The sequence below is a fragment of the Crinia signifera genome, chromosome 2, assembly GCF_055691185.1.
Source record: "Crinia signifera chromosome 2, ASM5569118v1, whole genome shotgun sequence".
In the NCBI taxonomy this organism is placed as follows: domain Eukaryota; kingdom Metazoa; phylum Chordata; class Amphibia; order Anura; family Myobatrachidae; genus Crinia; species Crinia signifera.
In genome coordinates, this window is record NC_139218.1 from 399580887 (window position 1) to 399608344 (window position 27458).

General features: G+C 47.6%; 1 protein-coding gene across 1 annotated transcript in view; it reads right to left on the bottom strand.

Annotated features, from left to right (window-relative positions):
• Window positions 1–1678: 1678 nt before the first annotated feature.
• STARD10 (StAR related lipid transfer domain containing 10) overlaps window positions 1679–27458 on the bottom strand; it is a 45488-nt gene continuing 19708 nt past the window's right edge. The window contains exons 2-6 of the mRNA XM_083170541.1: window positions 16707–16854; window positions 15980–16083; window positions 13165–13282; window positions 8469–8521; window positions 1679–2565 (exon numbers count right to left, since the gene is read on the bottom strand). Coding sequence (XP_083026667.1) covers window positions 2338–2565; window positions 8469–8521; window positions 13165–13282; window positions 15980–16083; window positions 16707–16854 — 651 coding nt within the window. The 3' untranslated portion in view covers window positions 1679–2337. The remainder of the gene's footprint in view (window positions 2566–8468; window positions 8522–13164; window positions 13283–15979; window positions 16084–16706; window positions 16855–27458) is intronic.

The following is a 27458-nucleotide window of genomic DNA, read 5'->3' on the forward strand; positions in this document are numbered from 1 at the left end:
GAGCGGCTCAGAAATGTGTCCCCAGGAGATGACTCGGGCCTGATCTGCTCTGGAATACAACTACATCCCCAGAGCCACTGCAGATTGTTCTGATAGGACAAGGGGCTTATACAGTGGTGGATATGGTTACATGGCTGAAAAGCACAGAGAAAAGACAGAATTAAATGATTGCGCTTAGAAAAAGTTGCAGAACCCCCTCATCCATTCCGATTCTACATGTAATTTATGCATGCGTGGTATAGAGTGCAAACCTCTACTTGGTTACTATGGGTTACAGCACCAGTTTTGTTTTTAATGCAAGCTCCCAGTTACACTCCCACCTGTGCAGTAATACCCCTACCAGGGTTCCCGGATGCTCCAACAACAGGAGTTTCAATAACACATAGACTGGCGCGTTTCGTGGGCAAATATTCTCTTTATTACAGACATTACATAGAGATGGAATTATCCTATAAATTGTCCCTTTTCTCTCTTAGGGCGGGATGTACTAACGCTTACCGCTCCGTAGACATCCATGTTTCGCGTCCGCAATGGCTTCGTGTTATGTATTAATCAAGTTTCATTGTGTTGTTGAAAAAAAAACTCCGCCGGCTTCTGTTCTCGCGGAGTTTCCGGCGCGGCAGATCCCCTCATTCATCTCTGTGTAGCTGAAGCGCCTGTGTGATGTACTAACACTCGCAGCGCTCAGCTTTGTGTGGAATTAATTCGCCTTGTATTTCAGGCGTTAATACACTGTTTTATCTCATGGGGGTTTTTTTTATGTCACAAATATATTAAACAAGAAGGTAATTTTTTTTTTTTATTATTTGTCTGAGTTAATAGGGGCGTTGGTTGTCTTGTGGGCATCTCATTAGAATGCATTTTGCTGGATAGACGTGGCTTAGGGTAATGAGGGCAATGTGATGTTTGCATGGATTATTTGTTAGAGGTAATGCCAAATTGCAAAATGGGGTTTGGTTTGAAGCAGATTAAGGTGTCGTCATTGTTAAATTAGGGCAAGGGATGTTGTTAGGGTGAGGGGTGGTAGGGCTGAATTGATAGGCACGTGTGAGGGGTGGTAGGGCGGAGGTGATGGGCACAGTAGGTTTCTGAGGGGAGGTAGGGCGTTGGTGATGGGCACAGTAGGTTCTGAGGGGTGGTAGGGCTATGGTGATGGGCAGAGTAGGTGGCGCCTGGGAGTGAGAGAAACCCGCGCCGCACAGCACACACAGAAACAACTGACATGACAGGAGTAAACGTCATTGCGCATGCGCAAAAAAAAAAAAAAAATGCGTAACTATTCCGACGGATATCAGAGTTAACGCGGACATGAACATAGGAAAAAAAAATAGTACATAACGCGGAGATCTCCGCAAAAAGAGAGCGAAATCATCACGAAAAAAACAACTACACTTCACTACAGAAATGCGAGTAATAGTACATCCCGCCCTTACTGGCAGCGTTTCACTAGTGCGATTATCGTTCTGTGCGCGAGAGGTAGACGGAATCAGCAGCGTTCTACATGTTCCCGGAAACAGTACAGTAACTTTGTAACATTGTGACTTCCTGTTCTCTGCATCATAAAGGTCCCCAGCATATGCGCAAGGCCTCGGACAAACACCAATGCCGCATCGTCCTCTTCTGTGCCTTCATCAACAGGTCCCAGGACTAATTGTGTTGGGCGCGGGGGGTGGGGGGGTGGTCCTTTAATGGCTTCTCTCCTACAAGTGGTCGCTAACAAATACACATGGAGGCGAAATGAGGCGTATGCTGTGCACGGTTCACTATGGCAGTTGTACACAGGAAATATCCACTACTTCTCCCGTTCCCATAAATGACGCCAACTCTCATCGTATCCCATTAAAGACTATCGTCTCCTCATACGCTGGAGTTTAGGGTGGTATGTGCTTTAAAACCAAAACATTAAGAGAAGCCTTGCAATATTTCTATGATGGACTGAGATGTCTCAGCAGAGATTGGCCACATTCCACCCCCCCCCCCCCAATCTACATGGAGGACATAGATAAAATACGACTTTAAGGACCCGCTTCTAGCGCGGTTCCTAAAGGTTCCCCTCCGGTTGTCCTACAGCCTTGGCAGAATGTCAAAGTTGACCAGTTCCAGAGCAGAGCCTCATTAAGATCATTAACAAGTTCTCTACCGATGAAGATTTTTTTACGGACACAGGACCAAAATACAAATGCCCAGAACCCTGGGGGGGTTGTATAAAAATTAACTCTTTTCATTTAAAACCCACTAGCCCCCACTGTCCTTCTCCACCAACTCTCCATCCATAGCGACAGGACCGCTCTCAGGCCCCCGCCATGGTCATTAGTATCTGGTGGAGGTTGCCGGCTCTCAGTTGACACTGTCGTCATCGCTGGCCTCTCCCCGGTCATCCTTAGTCTCTGCCACACAACTCTCATCAATATTTTCCAGCGAGTCGGCGTGCAGGACGGACACCTCGGAGAGGCTGATGGTGGGCAGGGTGCTCTGCTCTGGATAGATCCAGGGCTTGTGTTGAGGGTTGTGTTTCTTCTTCCAGTCTGGATACTTCAAGCAGGCTTTGTACATCTTCTTCATGGCCTGGAGACACAGGAACATATATATATTTAGCTGCTACAGTACTGTATATGATAAACCTGCCCCTCTCCCTTCCCCATGTTGCGGTCTTGCACTAATGATTTATAAGCCCTTTCTTTATTCCTCCTATATGTATCATATCTGTATCTCGATCTGCTCATTAGTTCTTAGAATCTCAAGAGGTTTTCCACCCATTGACAATTTGTTGTGTACAATCTGTAAGGAGTAGTAGACACTGCTACCCAAGATCTGAGATCTATCAGGATTCACATCTACCTCTTTTCAGTGGAGTTAGGTGTCACCATAACCCGGGCAGGACTGGGAGCAGAAGACCACTAAGGCAAGAGAGGTGGCCTGCTGGGTCCAACCCTGGAAACTCCCGTGTTCAAAGACCAGGGATTTGGTGTAAAAGGGGTAAGGGGTATTAGAGACCAGACACTGATGGGTGGACACAGGATCCATAGGATGAAAAATGAGGTTTTAATAAGTTTTTGGATATACACCAACAATCTCTTCTGGCTCCTGGCCGATCACCTCTCGCCACATGAAGTTCTTATCCTATAATCACATGCAGGGTAGGAGAAGGTGCGGAGTGTTCTACAACTCTCCCCTGACATCTCCTTAGTCCTCTGAAGTAACAATTGCAACTCCTTAAATGTTTTAGTACTTTCTGGTACTAAACCAAATGTGGCCACCATTTACTGGGTCTGTTGGTGAATATGAGTCTCCATCTGTCTTATATGTCTTATGTTGTAGCTGGGTTGTTCTACCACCATGAAGAAAAAATAGGATTTAGGTACTTACCGATAAATTCCTTTCTCTGGTTCCATAGGGGACGCTATGGGGTATAGACGGGTGACTATGGAGCCGGGCACTTTAATATTAAAATGTGTGTGTGCTGGCTCCTCCCCCTCTATGCCCCTCCCACAGACCAGTTAAACACTATGCCCAAGGAGAGACGGGAAACATACAATGGAGTAGGAGATATATAAACACATGAACCAACCACTCATTAAGTAAAACTAAACTGGCAAGCAACAGCAACCCAGAACAATCTAATTGAAATATAACCAGTCTCCTGTAAATGAAGTAGCGGAGAGGTGGGCTTCTATCATCCCCTATGGAATCAGAGAAAGGGATTTATTGGTAAGTACCAAGATCCTATATTCTCTTTCATACATAGGGGACGCTAGAGTAGTTCTTGCGTTAGGGACATCGCAAAGCCCCTTACACGGACGGGAGAGCGCTGAGAGTCTTGTGGAACCGTGCAGCCAAACAAAGATTCAGGAGCATCAATCGTATCAAACCGATAACATTTTTTGAACGTGCGTCTGCCAGCCCAAGTTGCTGCAGGACACAAATGTAAAGTTGAAACTCCCCAGGTAGCTGCCCAAGAAGGACCCACGGAACTGGTGGAATGATACTGATGCCAGCACCGGCCACGATGCTGCAGTATACACCTGATGAATTGTAAGATGTATCCGCCTGGACAAGGTCTGTTTTGAGGCAAATCAACCTTGTCTATTTTCTTCATACAGAACAAAAAGAGCATCTGTTTTGCAGATGGAAACTCTTAACATACTGTAGATGCAAAGCGCCCTTACAACATCTAGAGACTTTGCAGCTGGAGACTCGTCCACTAACACAGCCACCACAATAGGTTGATTTATGGGGAATGCCGAAACCACCTTTGGTAGAACATCCTGACGAGTTTGAAGTTCTGCCCTGTCTTCATGAAAGATCAAATAAGGCGAACGGCATGACAGAGCTCCTAATTCAGACACTCGCCTGGCTGAAGCAAGGGCAAGTAACAAAATAGTTTTCCAAGTTAAATATTTTAGATCTTAGATTTTAGTGGCTCAAACAGTGGAGACTGTAGGAACTGTAATACGAGGGTAAGATCCCACGGAGCTGTAGGTGCCAAAAAAGGTGGCTGAATCCTGGACTTTTAGTGAACCAGCTTCCAATCCAGATTGAAGAAACCAAAGTAGACATTTAGTCGAAATGTCACCACTGACGAATGTATTTTTTCACACCACAGGACATACGCTTTCCAGATTCGATAATAATATTTAGAGGTAATGGCTTTCTGTGCTCGTATCATTGTTGAAAGATGACATCCTGATAAAGGAAAGGACCCTGCAGAAGCAGGTCTGGTCCAAGGGTCGTCCGAAAGTAGAAACTGGAAATTGGCATACCAAGATCTCCTTAGCCAACCTGGAGCAATGAGGATGACCAGCACTTGTGCCTGCTTCACCCTCTTGAGAAATCGGGGAAGAAATGGAAATGGTGGAAACGAGTAGACTAATTGGAATGGCCACGGAGCTGTCAATGCGTCCACTGCAAGAGCTTGCGGATCTTGAGTCCTGGAGTAGTAACTGGGCAGCTTTTTGTCGTTTCCTCTGGCATCCCTCACCGATCTACTAATTGGCAGACTCCAGGTATAAAATTTGCTGAGAATGCTTGAGAATGTCTTTTGGCCCAACAAAGGATTGTCACCACCTCCTTCATGGCTGCCTTGCTTCTGGTTCTGCCCTGTTTGTTGATATATGCCACAGCCGTGGCATTGTCGGACTGAGCCTGCACAGCTTTTCCTTTCATTCCTCTCCACTGACGCAATCAAAATTCTCATTCACTCTCTTGTCATCTCCAGCCTTGACTACTGCAACATCCTTCTCTCTGGGCTACCTCTCACCCGCCTCGCACCTCTCCAATCCATTCTTAACGCTGCTGGTAGGCTCATCGGTACTTCTTTACTTTCACGGCGCCAGCATGGCGCCGCGCGTCAGAGTCCCCTTGCGGGGCTCGCTTCGCTCGCCCACGCTGCGGGCTCGGTGGCTCGCTACGCTCGCCACGCTAATTAAAATCAACTCCATGCCAACATGGATAGTGGAGGTATGAACTATCCATGTTGGCATGGCGTTAACTTAGTTTATTTTACTTAATTAGTGGCGAGCGTAACCCGGAAGTACGCGCGGCGCCATGCTGGCGCCGTGAAAGTAAAGAAGTACCGGCTCATCTTCCTCTCCCGCCGCTCTACCTCCGCCTCCCCCCTCTGTCTATCTCTTCACTGGCTCCCCATTCCTTTCCGAGTTCTCTTTAAACTCCTCACCACCACCTACAAGGCTCTCTACTCCTCCACAGCTCCCTACCTCTCTTCACTGATCTCTATCCACACTCCCTCCCGTCCTCTTCGCTCCACCGCTGAGCGCCGACTGACCTCTCACCTAATCACCTCCTCCCACTCCCGTGTCCAAGACTTCTCTCGCGCTGCCCCCCTGCACTGGAACAACCTCCCGCCACCCATCAGGCTTTCTGATTCCCTTACCTCCTTCAAGCGCTCCCTCAAAACGCACTTTTTTCGACTAGCCTATCCCTCCTCCTAACCTCTTTTGATCCTCCTATCCTGCCTCCGTTCCCCTCCGTTCCTACTTATCCTATTGTCTTTCGTTCGTCCACCCACCTATTTTTAGTATGTTAACTCTTATGAGCAGGGCCCTCCTTCCTCACGTACTCACCCTACCTCATTACCTCACCTGTGCTCCTGTCCTGTTCTTCCCTTCCTCTACTTCATCTTCAGTCTCCTCGACAATTTCCACACCTACTTCTGAACTGATGCTGATTTTAGTTCTACCAGCTATACCCCTATTTATACTGTATTTTTCAACACACCCTGTACGTTACCTTGTAATTTGTTTTTTTGTTTGCTATGTACGGCGCTGCGGACACTTTGCGGCGCCTTATAAATAAACGTACTACTACTACTACTACTAATTGGAGTAGCTTGACACAAAGCTCGGTAAACTGCCCTCAATTCTAACACATTTATGGGAAGATTTGCTTCTTGAGGTGTCCATTGACCTTGAAATGTGTTTTGAAGTGTCACCGCACCCCGGCCATGTTGACTTGCACAAGATTCTGCTCCTTGAGCCACCACAGTAGAGAAAGACGAGTTTGAGGGGACAATCTGACTATACGATGCAAATGGAGATGGGACCTTGTCCACTTGGATAGCAGATCTAGTTGGAAGGGTCTGGAATGGAATCTTCCAAATTGTAAAGCCTCGAAGGCTGCTACCATCTTTCCCAACAACCGAATGGAAAGATGAATGGATACCCATTTAGGTTGAAGGACCTGGCGATCTAACGCCTGAATGGCATGAGCCTTGCTGACAGGAAGGAATACCGTCTCCAAAACAGTGTCTATGATCATGCCCAAAAATAGAATTCTCTGAGTGGGAACTAACTGTGACTTGATCACATTGATTATCCAACCATGTTGAACGAGAGCCTTTTGAGTAACTAAAACGTCTTGAAGAAGGCGCTCTTTGGATGATGCTTTGAGAAGCAAATTGTCTAAATAAGGAATGATGTTTATTCCATGTGTTTGTAGATACGCCATCATCACAGCCATCACTTTGGTGAAAACTCTTGGTGCTGTGGACAACCGGAAAGGCAGGGCTTGAAACTGATAGTGGGTGTCGAGTATCGCACATTGCAGATACTGCTGATGTGGTAACCAGATAGGAATGTGGAGAGAACCATCGTTTATGTCCAAAGACACCAGGAACTGCTTCCCTTCCATACCTGCGGTGACTGAACGCGGAGATTCCATCTTGAATTTGAATACCCTGAGGTAAGGATTGAGTGATTTCAAATTCAAAATTGGTCTCACTGTTCTGTCTGGCTTGGGAACCAGAAAACAAAACTGGAATTAAATCTCTGGTGACTTTGCGGAACTGGGACCGGTACAATGACATGGGCCTCCAACAACTTGCAGCCAATTGAGCAGTTAAATCTGACATAATGCCAGACAACTGCGACACCCAACCTGGCGTCACATCTTGTACTACAGGAGCCGGCGGACCACAGGCAGCACAATCGCGTGCTATACTTCTGTGGTTCAGAGTTCCTGTGCTTTGCCGGTCACGTTCGCAGTAACCACAGGAAGGAGGAGATGCGCATCCACTTCTCTGCAGTCAAAGATGTCTAATCTTTGACCCCAGTATGCATACAATATAAACACAAATATATATGTATAACATGGAATAAATGCAGGGCACAATACACAGTGCCCGATTGCTCTTCTCTGCCCCACTTCATACAACCTGTGCCAGTTTCATGAGCGGCACGCTAGGCAGCGGGGACATCACACACGCCGCCGCCCTGCTGACATGTCAGTGACATGTCAGTAGGCAGGCACAGCGGACAGTACATGGGGAGAGGAGATCAGTGCAGTAAGAAAGTACGTACCTGTTAATGCTGCTTTTTGCTGAACCTGATGGATGCCATTTTGGATCCCGGGTACCCTGCCTGGGATATATCATATCCATATAGCAACACTGTTGCAGGAATTGCTGGGTGTGTCTAGGTATGACTAGTACAGGCAGCAAGTATTTGTGTAGGACTATACTCACCAACTTTAGGCACCTGCTAAATGGTGGACGGCTGCGGGGATCATTCATACAGTAAACTGGGGAATGGAGTATAATGTTGTCCCTTGCAGACTCCGTCTGATGGTACTGGGGATCCTTAGCAGAGTCCCACAGTGCAGGCTGACCGAGGCCAACTGTCACCCTTTTGTAGAAAAATGAATATCTGGAGTCCCAGAGATATGTAACAACTCCCTCGGGCACAGTAAAAAAAAAACTGGTCTGCAGGAGGGGCATAGAGGGGGCGGAGCCAGCACACACACATTTTAATATTAAATTGCCCAGCTCCATAGTCACCTGTCTATACCCCATCGTCAGGACTACTCTAGCGTCCCCTATGGATGAAAGATAAATTCACTATACTGCCTGCAATTGCTCCCTCTGCTCATGTTACTAACTACTTGATCAAATGACCGATAAAGCCCCTAAAACAAAGATATACAGACTCCATAACGAGCAATACGTTGTCACTTACTTTTGGGGCCAGAAACTGTGAGGACTTGTTCACAACCCATTTGGGCAAGGAACCTACAGGAAACAGAAGAACAAACCTTAATATCATTTCCACACATAGCACCAGTGCCCAAAGAGGACCTGACCTCACGGCCATAGGAGCTAGAGACGCATAGCACCAGTGCCCAAAGAGGACCTGACCTCACGGCCATAGGAGCTACAGACACATAGCACCAGTGCCCAAAGAGGACCTGACCTCCAGGCCATAGGAGCTACAGAGACAGCACCAGTGCCCAAAGAGGACCTGACCTCCCGGCCATAGGAGCTAGACACATAGCACCAGTGCCCAAAGAGGCCCTGACCTCCCGGCCATAGGAGCTACGGACACATAGCACCAGTGCCCAAAGAGGACCTGACCTCCCGACCATAGGAGCTACAGAAACATAGCACCAGTGCCCAAAGAGGACCTGACCTCCAGGCCATAGGAGCTACAGAGACAGCACCAGTGCCCAAAGAGGACCTGGCCTCCCGACCATAGGAGCTACAGAGACAGCACCAGTGCCCAAAAAGGACCTGACCTCCCAGCCATAGGAGCTACAGACACGTAGCACCAGTGCCCAAAGAGGACCTGACCTCTCGGCCATAGGAGCTACGGACACATAGCACCAGTGTCCAAAGAGGACCTGACCTCACGGCCATAGGAGCTACAGACACAGCACCAGTGCCCAAAGAGGACCTGACCTCCCGGCCATAGGAGCTACAGAGACAGCACCAGTGCCCAAAGAGGACCTGACCTCCCAGCCATAGGAGCTACAGACACATAGCACCAGTGCCCAAAGAGGACCTGACCTCAAGGCCATAGGACCTACTGACACATAGCACCAGCGCCCAAAGAGGACCTGACCTCCTGGCCATAGGAGCTACAGACACATAGCACCAGTGCCCAAAGAGGACCTGACCTCCCGACCATAGGAGCTACAGACACATAGCACCAGTGCCCAAAGAGGACCTGACCTCCCGGCCATAGGAGCTACAGACACATAGCACCAGTGCCCAAAGAGGACCTGACCTCCCGGCCATAGGAGCTACAGACACATAGCACCAATGCCCAAAGAGGACCTGACCTACAGGCCATAGGAGCTACAGACACATAGCACCAGCGCCCAAAGAGGACCTGACCTCCCGGCCATAGGAGCTACGGACACATAGCACCAGTGTCCAAAGAGGACCTAACCTCCCAGCCATAGGAGGAACAGACACATAGCACCAGTGCCCAAAGAGGACCTGACCTCCCAGCCATAGGAGCTACAGACACATAGCACCAGTGCCCAAAGAGGACCTGACCTCAAGGCCATAGGACCTACTGACACATAGCACCAGCGCCCAAAGAGGACCTGACCTCCCGGCCATAGGAGCTACAGACACATAGCACCAGTGCCCAAAAAGGACCTGACCTCCCGACCATAGGAGCTACAGACACATAGCACCAGTGCCCAAAGAAGACCTGACCTCCCGGCCATAGGAGCTACAGACACATAGCACCAGTGCCCAAAGAGGACCTGACCACCCGGCCATAGGAGCTACAGACACATAGCACCAATGCCCAAAGAGGACCTGACCTCCAGGCAATAGGAGCTACAGACACATAGCACCAGCGCCCAAAGAGGACCTGACCTCCCGGCCATAGGAGCTACGGACACATAGCACCAGTGTCCAAAGAGGACCTAACCTCCCAGCCATAGGAGGAACAGACACATAGCACCAGTGCCCAAAGAGGACCTGAACTCCCGGCCATAGGAGCTACAGAGACAGCACCCGTGCCCAAAGAGGACCTGACCTCAAGGCCATAGGACCTACGGACACATAGCACCAGTGCCCAAAGAGGACCTGACCTCCCGGCCATAGGAGCTACAGACACATAGCACCAGTGCCCAAAGAGGACCTGACCCCCCGGCCATAGGAGCTACAGACACATAGCACCAGTGCCCAAAGAGGACCTGACCTCCAGGCCATAGGAGCTACAGACACATAGCACCAGCGCCCAAAGAGGACCTGACCTCCCGGCCATAGGAGCTACAGACACATACTGTAGCTCCAGCACCCAAAGAGGACCTGGCCTCCAGGCCATAGGAGCTACAGACACATAGCACCAGTGCCCAAAGAGGACCTGATCTCCCGGCCATAGGAGCTACAGAGACAGCACCAGTGCCCAAAGAGGACCTGACCTCCCAGCCATAGGAGCTACAGACACATAGCACCAGTGCCCAAAGAGGACCTGACCTCCCGACCATAGGAGCTACAGACACATAGCACCAGTGCCCAAAGAGGACCTGACCTCCCGGCCATAGGAGCTACAGAGACAGCACCAGTGCCCAAAGAGGACCTGACCTCCCAGCCATAGGAGCTACAGACACATAGCACCAGTGCCCAAAGAGGACCTGACCTCCCGGCCATAGGAGCTACAGAGACAGCACCAGTGCCCAAAGAGGACCTGACCTCCCAGCCATAGGAGCTACAGACACATAGCACCAGCGCCCAAAGAGGACCTGACCTCCCGACCATAGGAGCTACAGACACATAGCACCAGTGCCCAAAGAGGACCTGACCTCCCGACCATAGGAGCTACAGACACATAGCACCAGTGCCCAAAGAGGACCTGACCTCCCGGCCATAGGAGCTACAGAGACAGCACCAGTGCCCAAAGAGGACCTGACCTCCCAGCCATAGGAGCTACAGACACATAGCACCAGCGCCCAAAGAGGACCTGACCTCCCGACCATAGGAGCTACAGACACATCGCACCAGTGCCCAAAGAGGACCTGACCTCCCGGCCATAGGAGCTACAGACACATAGCACCAGTGCCCAAAGAGGACCTGACCTCCCGGCCATAGGAGCTACAGACACATAGCACCAATGCCCAAAGAGGACCTGACCTACAGGCCATAGGAGCTACAGACACATAGCACCAGCGCCCAAAGAGGACCTGACCTCCCGGCCATAGGAGCTACGGACACATAGCACCAGTGTCCAAAGAGGACCTAACCTCCCAGCCATAGGAGGAACAGACACATAGCACCAGTGCCCAAAGAGGACCTGACCTCCCAGCCATAGGAGCTACAGACACATAGCACCAGTGCCCAAAGAGGACCTGACCTCAAGGCCATAGGACCTACTGACACATAGCACCAGCGCCCAAAGAGGACCTGACCTCCCGGCCATAGGAGCTACAGACACATAGCACCAGTGCCCAAAAAGGACCTGACCTCCCGACCATAGGAGCTACAGACACATAGCACCAGTGCCCAAAGAAGACCTGACCTCCCGGCCATAGGAGCTACAGACACATAGCACCAGTGCCCAAAGAGGACCTGACCTCCCGGCCATAGGAGCTACAGACACATAGCACCAATGCCCAAAGAGGACCTGACCTCCAGGCAATAGGAGCTACAGACACATAGCACCAGCGCCCAAAGAGGACCTGACCTCCCGGCCATAGGAGCTACGGACACATAGCACCAGTGTCCAAAGAGGACCTAACCTCCCAGCCATAGGAGGAACAGACACATAGCACCAGTGCCCAAAGAGGACCTGACCTCCCGGCCATAGGAGCTACAGAGACAGCACCCGTGCCCAAAGAGGACCTGACCTCAAGGCCATAGGACCTACGGACACATAGCACCAGTGCCCAAAGAGGACCTGACCTCCCGGCCATAGGAGCTACAGACACATAGCACCAGTGCCCAAAGAGGACCTGACCCCCCGGCCATAGGAGCTACAGACACATAGCACCAGTGCCCAAAGAGGACCTGACCTCCAGGCCATAGGAGCTACAGACACATAGCACCAGCGCCCAAAGAGGACCTGACCTCCCGGCCATAGGAGCTACAGACACATAGCACCAGTGCCCAAAGAGGACCTGACCTCCCGGCCATAGGAGCTACAGACACATACTGTAGCTCCAGCACCCAAAGAGGACCTGGCCTCCAGGCCATAGGAGCTACAGACACATAGCACCAGTGCCCAAAGAGGACCTGACCTCCCGGCCATAGGAGCTACAGACGCATAGCACCAGTGCCCAAAGAGGACCTGACCTCCCGGCCATAGGAGCTACAGACACATAGCTCCAGCACCCAAAGAGGACCTGACCTCCAAGCCATAGGAGCTACAGACACATAGCACCAGTGCCCAAAGAGGACCTAACCTCCCGGCCATAGGAGCTATGGACACATAGCACCAGTGCCCAAAGATGACCTGACCTCCAGGCCATAGGAGCTACAGACACATAGCACCAGCGCCCAAAGAGGACCTGACCTCCCAGCCATAGGACCTACAGACACATAGCACCAGCACCCAAAGAGGACCTGACCTCCCAGCCATAGGACCTACGGACACATAGCACCAGCACCCAAAGAGGACCTGACCTCCCAGCCATAGGAGCTACAGACACATAGCACCAATGCCCAAAGAGGACCTGACCTCCCAGGCCATAGGAGCTACAGACACATAGCACCAGTGCCCAAATGCCCACATGATAATGTGACCACATCCTTCTCTGGCTCCCACATTATCTGCATTAATCATTAACCATCTATAAGTAATGAAATAATCACTAAATCAATGGGGGAAATTCTGATTGGTTGGGGACATCACATGTGAAGTAGAACACACACCTTAGTAAATTTCCCCAAATGTGTCCCTGGCAGTGTGTGCCTCTTACCTCGGGGATCCACCTGCGCCAGGTAGATGAGGGTGGAGCTGTTTTTGCCGCCTCCCTGTATCAGGTACCCGGTCTGTATAGACACCGCCCTCACCAAGTCCTTCTTGGGGGGATATTTCTGTAACGACAGCAATAGGAGGAACAGTCAGTAACGGTGATAATCTGAACGGGGAGACCCATGTCATACAAAACTAGATTTGATTGTGAGCTCTTTGGGTCGCACGGATTTCACTCACGTTCCATGTTTGAAAAAGAGTTGTGTATCCACATTAGATTTCTCTGCAGATTTGTCAGTGTCATTGGTGTTGATGAACTGTGTCCCCTTTCAGTGTGAGTGGGACTCATGCACAACCTGTATTGCTGAGGATAAGGGATGAAGGAAGCCTCAGGGGGTAACAGAAGGCTCAGGAGATTGCTTCTGCAGCCAGGGCGACCTGGGGGGTCTGGTGCGATGTGCATCGGGTCAATTCGGATGTCAAACACATGCGATTTGGCCTGATTTCACCCGATTTATCGCTCCATTCCGTCAGAATCGTGAGAAAACAGGCCAAATCGCACTAGTGTATGGGCCCTTAAGGCAATGTGTAATTATTATATAAAGTATATATACACATATCTGTGCACGGCAGGGGTATATGACAGGGGTGATAACAGCGGTGACAATAACTCACTGCCTTAGGCCTCATACGCACTAGATCTAGCGCCACCATTAGGCACTACGCCACGCCGGCTGCCCACATTAGAGGCGCGTTATTACAGCCACTATCCCCAGGACAGGGACGCGGCCCTCTCATGTGTTCCCGGCTTAGACATATCATTGGCGATAAGATGTTGGTGCGAGCAGCAGAGGAAAGTGACCTAGATTTATGCAGGGAGTTCGGAGCGGGAATTATCTGAGCACATGCCAATGAGATCAGACCGTGCACAGGACACGCCGGGCGCTCTGGAACAAGCTGAGCTGTGCATCCGTCTGTGGTGACCAGTTACTGAGACAGACAGCGCCGTGACCAGGCTAAGGCTGACGGTGCCATCTACAGAGAGGACGGCTACAGGGGGTCTTTGTGTGCCGACTGCCGGCCAACATCTTCATAATAATAACTGGGATGCCCTGGAGGGGTCACTTCAATGCCCAAACTATAATGCTAACATTGCTCCTCACCTCTATGGGAGGAGTTCAAGTGTTTTGCACACATGCAGCCACTAGATGGCACTTGGTGGAGCAATTCAAGTGTACGAGCGTGCACAGCATTCGGGGCGGACATTATTGTTATGTTGTTCTGTCATTTTGACTAGTAACTAGTAGGGCTAGTCATCGACCCTCAATGATTCAAAACCATCGATGGTTTATGGCAGATGTAGAATAGTTCTGCCATCGATGGCTGAAAACCATTGATGTCACTCCCGACACCCGTGAAGCCCCACTTCCATGTTTTTCATTGGCCCACAGGCTAATCAGTCAAAGAAAATCTATAGGTAAAAACATTGGGTACTTGTTTCCTAGCACGGCCACAAATCTTGGCCATCGGGGGTAATTTTAGTGGCCTGCGACGCGACCGACGCGATGCCCCCGATTTTTCCATTGAAATGCATTGAAAACAGTGAAAAATCGGGTCGGTCCCGTCGTGTGCGCCTAAAAATGCTTAAATGGTCCACCCGCGATGGCCGCGATTTCCCCATAGGGAACAATGTTAAATGCCTCAATTTACCCGCGATGACCCCGATTTCCCATAGGAAACAATGTTAAATGGGTCAATTTACCCAAATCATCATAGGGAAGAATGGTAAATGGGCCAGAAAGCCCAAAAAACCCCCCTGACCAGTGAAATGTCCCCCCAAAAGTAGTTCACGCCACCCCGTGATGAACGTGAACCCGAAGCGTGGCGAGCGCAGCGAGTCCGCGAGGGGCGGCGGTACGCGTCCTCCGACCTTTTCATACCCCCACTATCCACTAGGGCGTGGAGTGAGAATAGAATAGTGTGGCGAGTGCAGCGAGCCACCGAGCCCGAAGCGTGGCGAGCGCAGGGAGCCCCGCGAGGGGACGCGGATACCTTCACAGGTAAACGCGTCCCTTCGCGGGCTTCACAGGTATCCGCGTCCCCTCGCGGGGCTCGCTGCGCTCGCCTCGCTGCGCTCGCCACACTATTCTATTCTCACTCCACGCCCTAGTGGATAGTAGGGGTATGAAAAGGTCGGAGGACGCGTACCGCCGCCCCTCGCGGGCTCGCTGCGCTCGCCACGCTTCGGGTTCACGTTGATCACGTGGTGGCGTAAACTACTTTTAGGGGGACATTTCAATGTTCAGGGGCGTTTTTGGCCCATTTACCATTGTTCCTATGATAATTTGGGTAAATTGAGCCATTTCACATTGTTTCCTATGGGAAATCGTGGTCATCGTGGGTAAATTGAGGCATTTAACATTGTTCTCTATGGGGAAATCGCGGGCATCGCGTCTGGCCCATCGCACCCGATTTTTTTGCGCATGCGATGCCCGCGATGGCCCCGATTTTACCCCCGATGACCGCGATTATGATCGTTGTGGCCGTGCTAGGAAACAAGTACCAAACATTGATGGTAATGTATAGTATGCCACTATCGATGGCCAGTTGCACTACTGCGATCGATGGCAACCATCGATGGCAATGGCTACGATGGCCATCCCTAGTAACTAGTAGGCTATATACACAAGCAATACACTTATATTCAGGGCCACCAACTGCTCAGCGGGGCCCTTGGTATTGAGAGGGGGTGTGGCCAGACCGCCTCCTTATAAAATGATACACTTCTGTATCCTGCGCACACCAGGAAATGCACTCACCGCGTGTTTCACGGAGTAGTTCATGATGATGTAGTCGCTTCCCATTGGCAGCCAGGAGCGCAGCGTGATGACATCACGGTTCTTCAGTGGTTTCGGGCACTTCCCTGAGGAGAGATGGTCGGAGTGAGGTTATTCAGGTTCCACAGGGGAACATAGGGCACAGCAGGGGCCACAGCTATGGGGCCACACATTGTAAGCAACTCATGCTTCAATATGGACCATCTATAGCAGGGCTGGGCAAGACCGGCCCACCAGATGTTAATGAACTACACATCCCAGCATGCCTTGCATCAGTTTCAGCATGGCCACATAGCAAAACTAATGCAAAGCATCCTGGGATTTGTAGTTCATCAACATCTGGAGGGCCGGTGTTGCCCAGCCCTGATCTATAGTAATATGGAGTAGGAGGAGACATGAAAGTGATGTAAGATAGAGAAGCCCCACGTGCCGGAGGATGTCCCTGATGAGGAGCGCACACCATCGGCGACATTACGCATACACACTGGACAATGTTTAGATGTTGCTGTTCCGACCCGTCAGAATCTGCAAAATCGTTTAAAATGGTGTCACCCGGATTCTAAGGCACGCCCCCTTTAACATTAGGCCATGCCCCATTTAGGCAGAAGACAGAAATTAGGGAAAGCAGGTAGGTGTTTGGGATTGGGTTGGAAAGACTGGGACATATAATAACACTGTAATCCCTAATATTCCCTGGTCATTTACTTACATGCGTAGTATCCAATGTCGGCATTTACGGTCAGCTTCCCAATATCAAATGTCTCAATGACATTAGTGTCCCACTTCTTACGATATTCCACATCATGTAGGACGTCATAGAGAATTTCAGCGGATACGTCTTTACATTCCATCCGGCACTGCAGAAATTAGAAAAGGGAGAGCGGGGTGACTATCACAGTACAGACCGGACACGCGTCTTCTTATATAAAATCTCAGTACAGACCGGACACGCGTCTTCTTATATATAATCTCAGTACAGACCAGACACGTGACTTCTTATATATAATCTCAGTACAGACCAGACACGCGTCTTCTTATATATAATCTCAGTACAGACCGGACACGCGTCTTCTTATATATAATCTCAGTACAGACCGGACACGCGTCTTCTTATATATAATCTCAGTACAGACCAGACACGTGTCTTCTTATATATAATCTCAGTACAGACCAGACACGTGTCTTCTTATATATAATCTCAGTACAGACCAGACACGCGTCTTCTTATATATAATCTCAGTATATAATCTCAGTACAGACCAGACACGCGTCTTCTTATATATAATCTCAGTACAGACCAGACACGCGTCTTCTTATATATAATCTCAGTACAGACCAGACACGCGTCCTCTTATATATAATCTCAGTACAGACCGGACACGCGTCTTCTTATATATAATCTCAGTACAGACCGGACACGCGTCTTCTTATATATAATCTCAGTACAGACCGGACACGCGTCTTCTTATATATAATCTCAGTACAGACCGGACACGCGTCTTCTTATATATAATCTCAGTACAGACCGGACACGCGTCTTCTTATATATAATCTCAGTACAGACCGGACACGCGTCTTCTTATATATAATCTCAGTACAGACCGGACACGCGTCTTCTTATATATAATCTCAGTACAGACCAGACACGCGTCTTCTTATATATAATCTCAGTACAGACCAGACACGTGTCTTCTTATATATAATCTCAGTACAGACCAGACACGCGTCTTCTTATATATAATCTCAGTACAGACCGGACACGCGTCTTCTTATATATAATCTCAGTACAGACCGGACACGCGTCTTCTTATATATAATCTCAGTACAGACCAGACACGCGTCTTCTTATATATAATCTCAGTACAGACCGGACACACGTCTTCTTATATATAATCTCAGTACAGACCAGACACGCGTCTTCTTATATATAATCTCAGTACAGACCAGACACGCGTCTTCTTATATATAATCTAAAAACAGACCAGACACGCGTCTTCTTATATATAATCTCAGTACAGACACGACACGTGTATTCTTATATATAATCTCAGTACAGACCGGACACGCGTTTTATATATAATCTCAGTACAGACCGGACACGCGTCTTCTTATATATAATCTCAGTACATACCGGACTCGCGTCTTCTAATATATAATCTCAGTACAGACCGGACACGCGTCTTCTTATATATAATCTCAGTACATACCGGACTCGCGTCTTCTAATATATAATCTCAGTACAGACCGGACACGCGTCTTCTTATATATAATCTCAGTACAGACCGAACACGCGTCTTCTTATATATAATCTCAGTACAGACCAGACACGCGTCTTCTTATATATAATCTCAGTACAGACCAGACACGCGTCTTTTTATATATAATCTCAGTACAGACCAGACACGCGTCTTCTTATATATAATCTCAGTACAGACCAGACACGTGTCTTCTTATATATAATCTCAGTACAGACCAGACACGCGTCTTCTTATATATAATCTCAGTACAGACCAGACACGCGTCTTCTTATATATAATCTCAGTACAGACCAGACACGTGTATTCTTATATATAATCTCAGTACAGACCGGACACGCGTTTTATATATAATCTCAGTACAGACCGGACACGCGTCTTTTTATATATAATCTCAGTACATACCGGACTCGCTTCTTCTAATATATAATCTCAGTACAGACCGGACACGCGTCTTCTTATATATAATCTCAGTACAGACCGAACACGCGTCTTCTTATATATAATCTCAGTACAGACCAGACACGCGTCTTCTTATATATAATCTCAGTACAGACCAGACACGCGTCTTCTTATATATAATCTCAGTACAGACCAGACACACGTCTTCTTATATATAATCTCAGTACAGACCAGACACGCGTCTTCTTATATATAATCTCAGTACAGACCAGACACGCGTCTTCTTATATATAATCTAAAAACAGACCAGACACGCGTCTTCTTATATATAATCTCAGTACAGACCAGACACGTGTATTCTTATATATAATCTCAGTACAGACCGGACACGCGTTTTATATATAATCTCAGTACAGACCGGACACGCGTCTTCTTATATATAATCTCAGTACAGACCGGACACGCGTCTTCTTATATATAATCTCAGTACAGACCGAACACGCGTCTTCTTATATATAATCTCAGTACAGACCAGACACGCGTCTTCTTATATATAATCTCAGTACATACCGGACTCGCGTCTTCTAATATTATATAATCTCAGTACAGACCGGACACGCGTTTTCTTATATATAATCTCAGTACAGACCAGACACGCGTCTTCTTATATATAATCTCAGTACAGACCAGACACGCGTCTTCTTATATATAATCTCAGTACAGACCGGACACGCGTCTTCTTATATATAATCTCAGTACAGACCAGACACGCGTCTTCTTATATATAATCTCAGTACAGACCAGACACGCGTCTTTTTATATATAATCTCAGTACAGACCAGACACGCGTCTTCTTATATATAATCTCAGTACAGACCAGACACGTGTCTTCTTATATATAATCTCAGTACAGACCAGACACGCGTCTTCTTATATATAATCTCAGTACAGACCAGACACGCCTCTTCTTATATATAATCTAAAAACAGACCAGACACGCGTCTTCTTATATATAATCTCAGTACAGACCAGACACGTGTATTCTTATATATAATCTCAGTACAGACCGGACACGCGTTTTATATATAATCTCAGTACAGACCGGACACGCGTCTTCTTATATATAATCTCAGTACATACCGGACTCGCGTCTTCTAATATATAATCTCAGTACAGACCGGACACGCGTCTTCTTATATATAATCTCAGTACAGACCAGACACGCGTCTTCTTATATATAATCTCAGTACAGACCAGACACGCGTCTTCTTATATATATCTCAGTACAGACCGGACACGCGTCTTCTTATATATAATCTCAGTACAGACCAGACACGCGTCTTCTTATATATAATCTCAGTACAGACCGGACACGCGTCTTCTTATATATAATCTCAGTACAGACCGGACACGCGTCTTCTTATATATAATCTCAGTACAGACCGGACACGCGTCTTTTTATATATAATCTCAGTACAGACCGGACACGCGTCTTCTTATATATAATCTCAGTACAGACCAGACACGCGTCTTCTTATATATAATCTCAGTACAGACCAGACACGCGTCTTCTTATATATAATCTCAGTACAGACCAGACACGCGTCTTCTTATATATAATCTCAGTACAGACCGGACACGCGTCTTCTTATATATAATCTCAGTACAGACCGGACACGCGTCTTGTTATATATAATCTCAGTACAGACCGGACACGCGTCTTCTTATATATAATCTCAGTATAAGATATGTGAATATATATATATATTTATGGAGCCAGGCTGGGCTTTCCCTGACATGGTCACATCTGATGTGACCAATCAGAAATGCCCATTGGGCGGCTACGGGAAGATAATTTTCCAGCACTTGCCAATCTCAGGGACCCCTGCCGACCCCTCTTCTTCCCGGATCCCTCCGCTATGGTGACGAATGCACAAACACTACATACAATGTGCGCCCTCTTATTGACTTTGCTGCAGAGTTTTCTGGCTATAGGTTCTTGCAGTAGGCAGTATATAGTGTATATAGCACCTGCAGACGCTGCTGTGACGCGATACCCACCCTATGACACGACTCCTAATACCAAGCAGGAATAGGCCAGTGTGGGACCTGGGATTACATGGGCACTGCACTGCCCAGCTCCTGCAAATGCCACTTATAGTGGCTGCAGTGCGGCCTACGCTCCAGGGAGCATACAGTAGCTCAGAATGCATGGGACATGGGGGTCATGTATACTGACATCTAGCACAGTAGGTGCTCCATATGTAAGCATTAGTAGATATGCCAAAAAGGTCATTCTATATGCTGGTGTCAATCACCTTGGGTCACTAAAGGATGCAGGTACAGTATTGATCAGTAGCGGACAGGGGCGGATCCAGGATAAAATGACAGGGGGGGCACCATGATAAAAAAGGGTTTGGGTGGGGGAGGGGCGGTGTTAGTGGTGCCAGTGTACATGCTAAGAGAGCGGCAGGAGAGGGTGGGAATGGAATTAAAAATAGGCCCTGGCATTTAAAGTACGCAGGCCCACCATGGCGACAAAAGTGAAGGATGTAGTTGTGCGCGCGCCAAAGGCGCGCTCCAGAAAAGGATGTGTTGCCACTCAACAGGGGGCGTGTCAACACCATATACAACTTCTACACATTATGCAACAAAATACTAGACCCCATTATACTTGTCCCTTACACATGATGCCAAATGGAATGAGCCAAAATTGACATAATGCCACATGGATTGAGACAAAATTCAAATAATGCCACATGGATTGTGTCAAAAGTCACATTTATTTATTATTTATTTATTTATTAACAGTTTCTTATATAGCGCAGCATATTCCGTTGCGCTTTACAATAGCAGACAGTGATACAACAAAACAGGGTATTTACAGACAGTCAAAATGTAGGAGGGCCCTGCTCGCAAGCTTACAATCTATAGGGAAATAGGCATTGATACATAAGGATAGATACTGTATTCTTTATTGCATCGATTCTACCAGAACGCAAGGTTCTATGACTGGTTCTGGAATTTGATAAGCTTGTCTGAAGAGATGAGTCTTCAGGGAACGCTTATAGGTTTGGAGACTGGAGGAGAGTCTTATTGTGCTTGGGAGGGCATTCCACAGAGTGGGTGCAGCCCGAAGAAAGTCCTGCAGTCAGGAATGGGAGCGGGTAATGAGTGTGGATGAGAGACGCAGATCTTGGGAGGAGCGTAGAGGTCGTGTTGGATGATATTTTGAGATAAGAGAAGATATGTATGTTGGTGTAGTTTGGTTTATGGCTTTGTGTGTAAGTAAAAGAATTTTGTATTGAATACGGTAGAATACAGGTAACCAATGAAGTGACTGACAGAGTAGCTTTGCAGACGATGAACGTCTGGCTAGGAAGATTAGCCTTGCAGCTGCATTCATAATGGACTGTAGTGGTGAGAGTCTGTATTGGGGAAGGCCAATAAGGAGACTATTGCAATAATCAATGCGTGAGATGATGAGAGCATGGATTAGAGTTTTTGCAGTGTCTTGTGTAAGGTAAGGGCGAATTTTAAATATGTTTTTTAGGTGCATGTGGCATGATTTTGAGACAGATTGGATGTGGGGTACAAAGGAAAGTTCTGAGTCAAGGATAACACCTAGGCAGCGAGCTTGAGAGGTAGGAGTGATTGTCATCTTCTCAACAGCGATAGAGATATCAGGTTGGTAACTACTATTTATTGGCGGAAATATAATTAATTCTGTTTTTGAGATATTAAGTTTGAGGTCACATAATGCCACATGGATTGAGCCAAAATTTACATAATAACACACACGGATTAAGCCAAAATTCACATAATGCCAAATGGATTGTGTCAAAATTCACATAATGCCACACGGATTGAGCCAAATGCATAAAATGCCATACGGATTGAGCCAAAATTCACATAATGCCACATGGATTGAGCCAAAATTCACATAATGCCACACGGATTGGAAAAAAATTCCCATAATGCCACATGGATTGAGCCAAAATTCACATAATGCCACACGGATTGAGCCAAAATTCCCATAATGCCACATGGATTGAGCCAAAATTCACATAATGCCACACGGATTGAGCCAAAATTCACATAATGCCACATGGATTGAGCCAGAATTCACAATACACTTCATAAACAGGGACATTGTCCACCAAAGGCTCGCATAAAACATTTACACCATAATGTCCATTACACATTAAGTTACACGCCATTATGTCCATTATGTGTTATGCCAAACACCATAATGCCTATTAAAAATTATGCTACAAAAGTGCTGCTTCTCTACATGCTCATTGCCAAGGGTTCCATGCTCATTGCCAGAGGTTCCATGCTCATTGCCATGTGGGATTACATGTTCATTGCCAAGGGGGAATACATGCTCGTGGTAAATGGGGGACAGCCGCCGCCAGGCAGAAGTGATAGCCACTGACAGTGGCAGAGCCTGGCTGTATTCAGAGCACTGCAGGTCCTGGCTATTTGAAATAATAGCCCTTTCACACCAGAAAATGCATTCCCAGGTTGGCCCCTTTTACACCAGCCTAGTCTCTGCATTTTCTGGTGTGAGGGGGAGAGAAAACCACCCCATCCCCCCTTTAACCAGTTATCTCATTTAACCGGCTATATCTTCGGAACTAACTGACCCATTTACATGAGACAAGTATTATATTGAAGAACTTTTGAGTGGGCTTTGAATGATTATGGTCCAGTGAAACTGGAACGTTTGGTTCCAGAGTAATCTGCCATCAAAGAACATGAACAGCCATGAAATTACATTTCAAAAATAAAAAAAATCGGTTTACACGCAATATCTCTGGAACCGATTGTCCGATTTGGACCAGCCTGGTATCATATTGAAGGCCCAGCGATTTGGAATTGAATGAAATCAACCACAAGCTTCTGTGATGCCAGGGCAGGAACTGGCAGGGGTCGGAATTGATGGGTCCCATATTATCCTATGGGGAAAAAACGTTACAGGTTTGCCAGGCGATATCTCCGGTTCCCGGGGGGCTAGAGACACGGGGCTGGGCTCGTTGGAAAGCCCTGGTCCTCAGCTACAAAATAAATGACAGGGGGGGCACGTGCCCGGGTGCCCCCCCCCTGAATCCGCCACTGGTAGCGGACACATATTACCAATCATCAATCAGTGTTACAGCCCAGCCGTTGCCATGGTAACCTCTGGTGTTGTCTCTGGAATGAGACCAGTTTTATTGCCCTGGAAATCACATATTTTTGCCTCCAGAGGAGTTTGCGGTGGCTGAACGTATACAGCGGAGTCCTGTGCAATGTCTAGCAGCACTGTCCCCAGCAGCACTGTCCCCAGTCCTTGGTGTGCACATGTATGGGGAGGCCATCGCTGTCCATGCATAATGCTGGTGGTATTCCCGGTGCTATCCCTGACCGCTCATCTATAGGGCACAGTGATAACAGCCCCATCACTGCAGAAATCCAGGGGCAAACGCAGAATTTTCAGAAGGGGTTTCCAGAGGGGCGGAGCAAAGCACGGAGATGGACACTTAGGCAGGGTCCAGGGCTTCTCCCGGAGAGGATTTTTTGAAAGTCGGCAACCCTGCATTTAGGTGACCCAGTATATGCCGGGTCAGTTAAAGTATTATAGATAGACCAAATGTATATAAATAATAATAATAATAATATATATATTTATATATATATATATATATATATATGTAGAGGAATAACCCTTTCACTGTGCTAGGATAGATATTTTTAGGCCGCAACTCTATAAGTCCCCACTGTTAGTGGGGGAAGAAGAACAGCATAGACAACAGAGATATAGAGTGTGCCTTCTCGTGTATCACCACCACCTTTGATTTAGATGGAAAATAATCACTTGTTTCAATTTCACAATTACACAATTTTATTAAAAATGGTAAAACAGATTGCAGTATTGTTTCTTTCGGTAGTTTCTAAGGAGTCAATAGATTTCAGACATCACAAGAACCCGACGCGTTTCGTCACTTGGACTTCATCAGGGGTGAAATAGACTCAATAAAAAGAAGCGGCACAATAAAAGTAACGACTAGAAACGACTGTTTCTTCTACGGTCTTGAACCAACCAAAATTTAGATTCAACTCCAGTGTGGAATGGGGCAAAGGAAGGATAAATTGAGAGATTAGTCCGTTAATCCTCTCTATACACTACCTGTGACATATATATATATGAAAGAACTCGTACACCCGTGCCACTCCAGTAACTGCAGTTATCCTTCCTTTGCCCCATTCCACACTGGAGTTGAATCTAAATTTTGGTTGGTTCAAGACCGTAGAAGAAACAGTCGTTTCTAGTCGTTACTTTTATTGTGCCGCTTCTTTTTATTGAGTCTATTTCACCGCTGATGAAGTCCAAGTGATGAAACGCGTCGGGTTCTTGTGATGTCTGAAATCTATTGACTCCTTACAAACTACCGAAAGAAACAATACTGCAATCTGTTTTACCATTTTTAATAAAGTTGTGCAATTGTGAAATTGAAACAAGTGATTATTTTCCATCTAAATCAAAGGTGGTGGTGGTGATACACGAGAAGGCGCATTCTATATCTCTTTTGTCTATATATATATATATATATATATATATATATATATATATACACATATATACACACACACACACATATATATATATATATATATATATATATATACATACATAAATATACATGCAGGGGCGTCAACAGCAGTGTAGACCCCTGGGCATAGCAATGTATTGGGGCCCCTACCGATCCTCCAGCGGTAGGGGTGGGGGAAGCTTTGATGTCCCGCGGGTGGTAGGGGGTATTATATCAACCGCTCAGCATGTAGGGCCCGGATCAGTAATTTCCACTAATTACCCCTTTACTGTACAGATGGTGGGAGATGGAGTGGGAGAAGGGGGCATTGGGCTGAATGAAGGGGCCCTGATACATAACTTCCAGGGTGGTAGAGGATGTTTAATTTGCAGAGGAGGGGTGTATAGTGGAGTGGGCTTATTATACATAATTTTCTGGTGGGAGGACAGCTTGCTTGACTGCAGATATCTCCAGTTCCCAGAAATAGATTTCTTAGATTTTAATGGAATTAAAAACTAGAGAATCCCATCTACCAAATGGTACTGGGGACGAGGGGATCAGAGTTCAGGAGGCACAGCAATCTGCCAATGAGTATATAATACTACATACCAGGTGTGTGGAGCTGGAGCAGTAACCAGCTGCTGGAAGGCTGATATCTCTGGTTCTGGGAACAGTAGAGACAAGCTTCGGTACTTGTTTCCTAGCACGGCCACAATCGCGGGCATCGGGTGTCATTTTTAGTGGTCTGCGACGCGTCCGACGCGATGCCCCCGATTTTCCCATTGAAATGCATTGAAAAAAGTCAATATCGCGTCGGTTGCGTTGTATGCGGCTAAAAAAAGCTTAAATGGTCCAGACGCGATGCCCCCGATTTCCCCATAGGGAACAATGTTATGTTAGAATGGGACAAAGTTATATTTCCACACAAGTTGAAGATTTCAAGCTAATGAACAATATATATATATTCAGTATATGTATCCAAGGACTTATATGTGACATATCGTAATTGCAAGCTACTATCACCTGTTGTCATCAATCAAAGACTACCAGCTCAATCTATTTTGAAGCCTCATCACCTGTTACTGTCCATCGAAGAGATCGTGAAGTGAATGTATAGCTTAAATGAATGTATAATTACAACAAGTTTACGTCAGAGAGCCGATTATTTATCCTCGAACTTAACAGTGGATTTATTCCCAACTTATCAGTTAAATGCCTCAATTTACCCGCGATGCCCCCGATTTCCCCTTAGGAATCAATGTTAAATGGCTCAATTTACCCAAATCATCATAGGGAACAATGGTAAATGGGCCAGAAAACCCAAAAAGCACCCCTGAACAGTGAAATGTCCCCACAAAAGTAGTTGACGCCACCCCACGATCAACGCGAACCAGAAGCGTGGCGAGCGCAGCGAGCCCGCGAGGGGCGGCGGTACGCGTCCTCCGACCTTTTCATACCCCCACTATCCACGTCGGCATGGAGTTGAGAATAGAATAGTGTGGCGAGCGCAGCGAGCCACCGAGCCCGAAGCGTGGCGAGCGGACGCGGATACCTTCACAGGTAAACGCGTCCCTTCGCGGGCTTCACAGGTATCCGCTGCGCTCGCCACGCTTCGGGCTCGGTGGCTCGCTGCGCTCGCCACACTATTCTATTCTCGACTCCACGCCGACGTGGATAGTGGGGGTATGAAAAGGTCGGAGGACGCGTACCGCCGCCCCTCGTGGGCTCGCTGCGCTCGCCACGCTTCGGGTTTGCGTTGATCGTGGGGTGGCGTCAACTACTTTTGGGGGGACATTTCACTGTTCAGCTGTGTTTTTTGGGTTTTCTGGCCCATTTCCCATTGTTCCCTATGATGATTTGGGTAAATTGAGCCATTTAACATTGATTCCTATGGGAAATCGGGGGCATCGCGGGTAAATTGAGGTATTTAACATTGTTCCCTATGGGGAAATCGCGGGCATCGCGTCGGTACCATCGCACCCGATTTTTTAGTGCATGCGATGGCCGCGATGCCCCCGATTTTTCCTCACGATGCCCACGATCATGATCTTTGTGGCCGTGCTAGGAAAGTACCCAAGCTTCTAATGTCCATCAAAGGGGGAGAGTCCCAGCTTTTGGAATATACCCTCAGAAAACTCTTAGTCAGACAAAACCTGAAATATCTGACTGGGAATAGCAATTAACAGGCTTGGATGGGGACCACTGCTTTGAAGTCAGATATCTCTGGTTCCC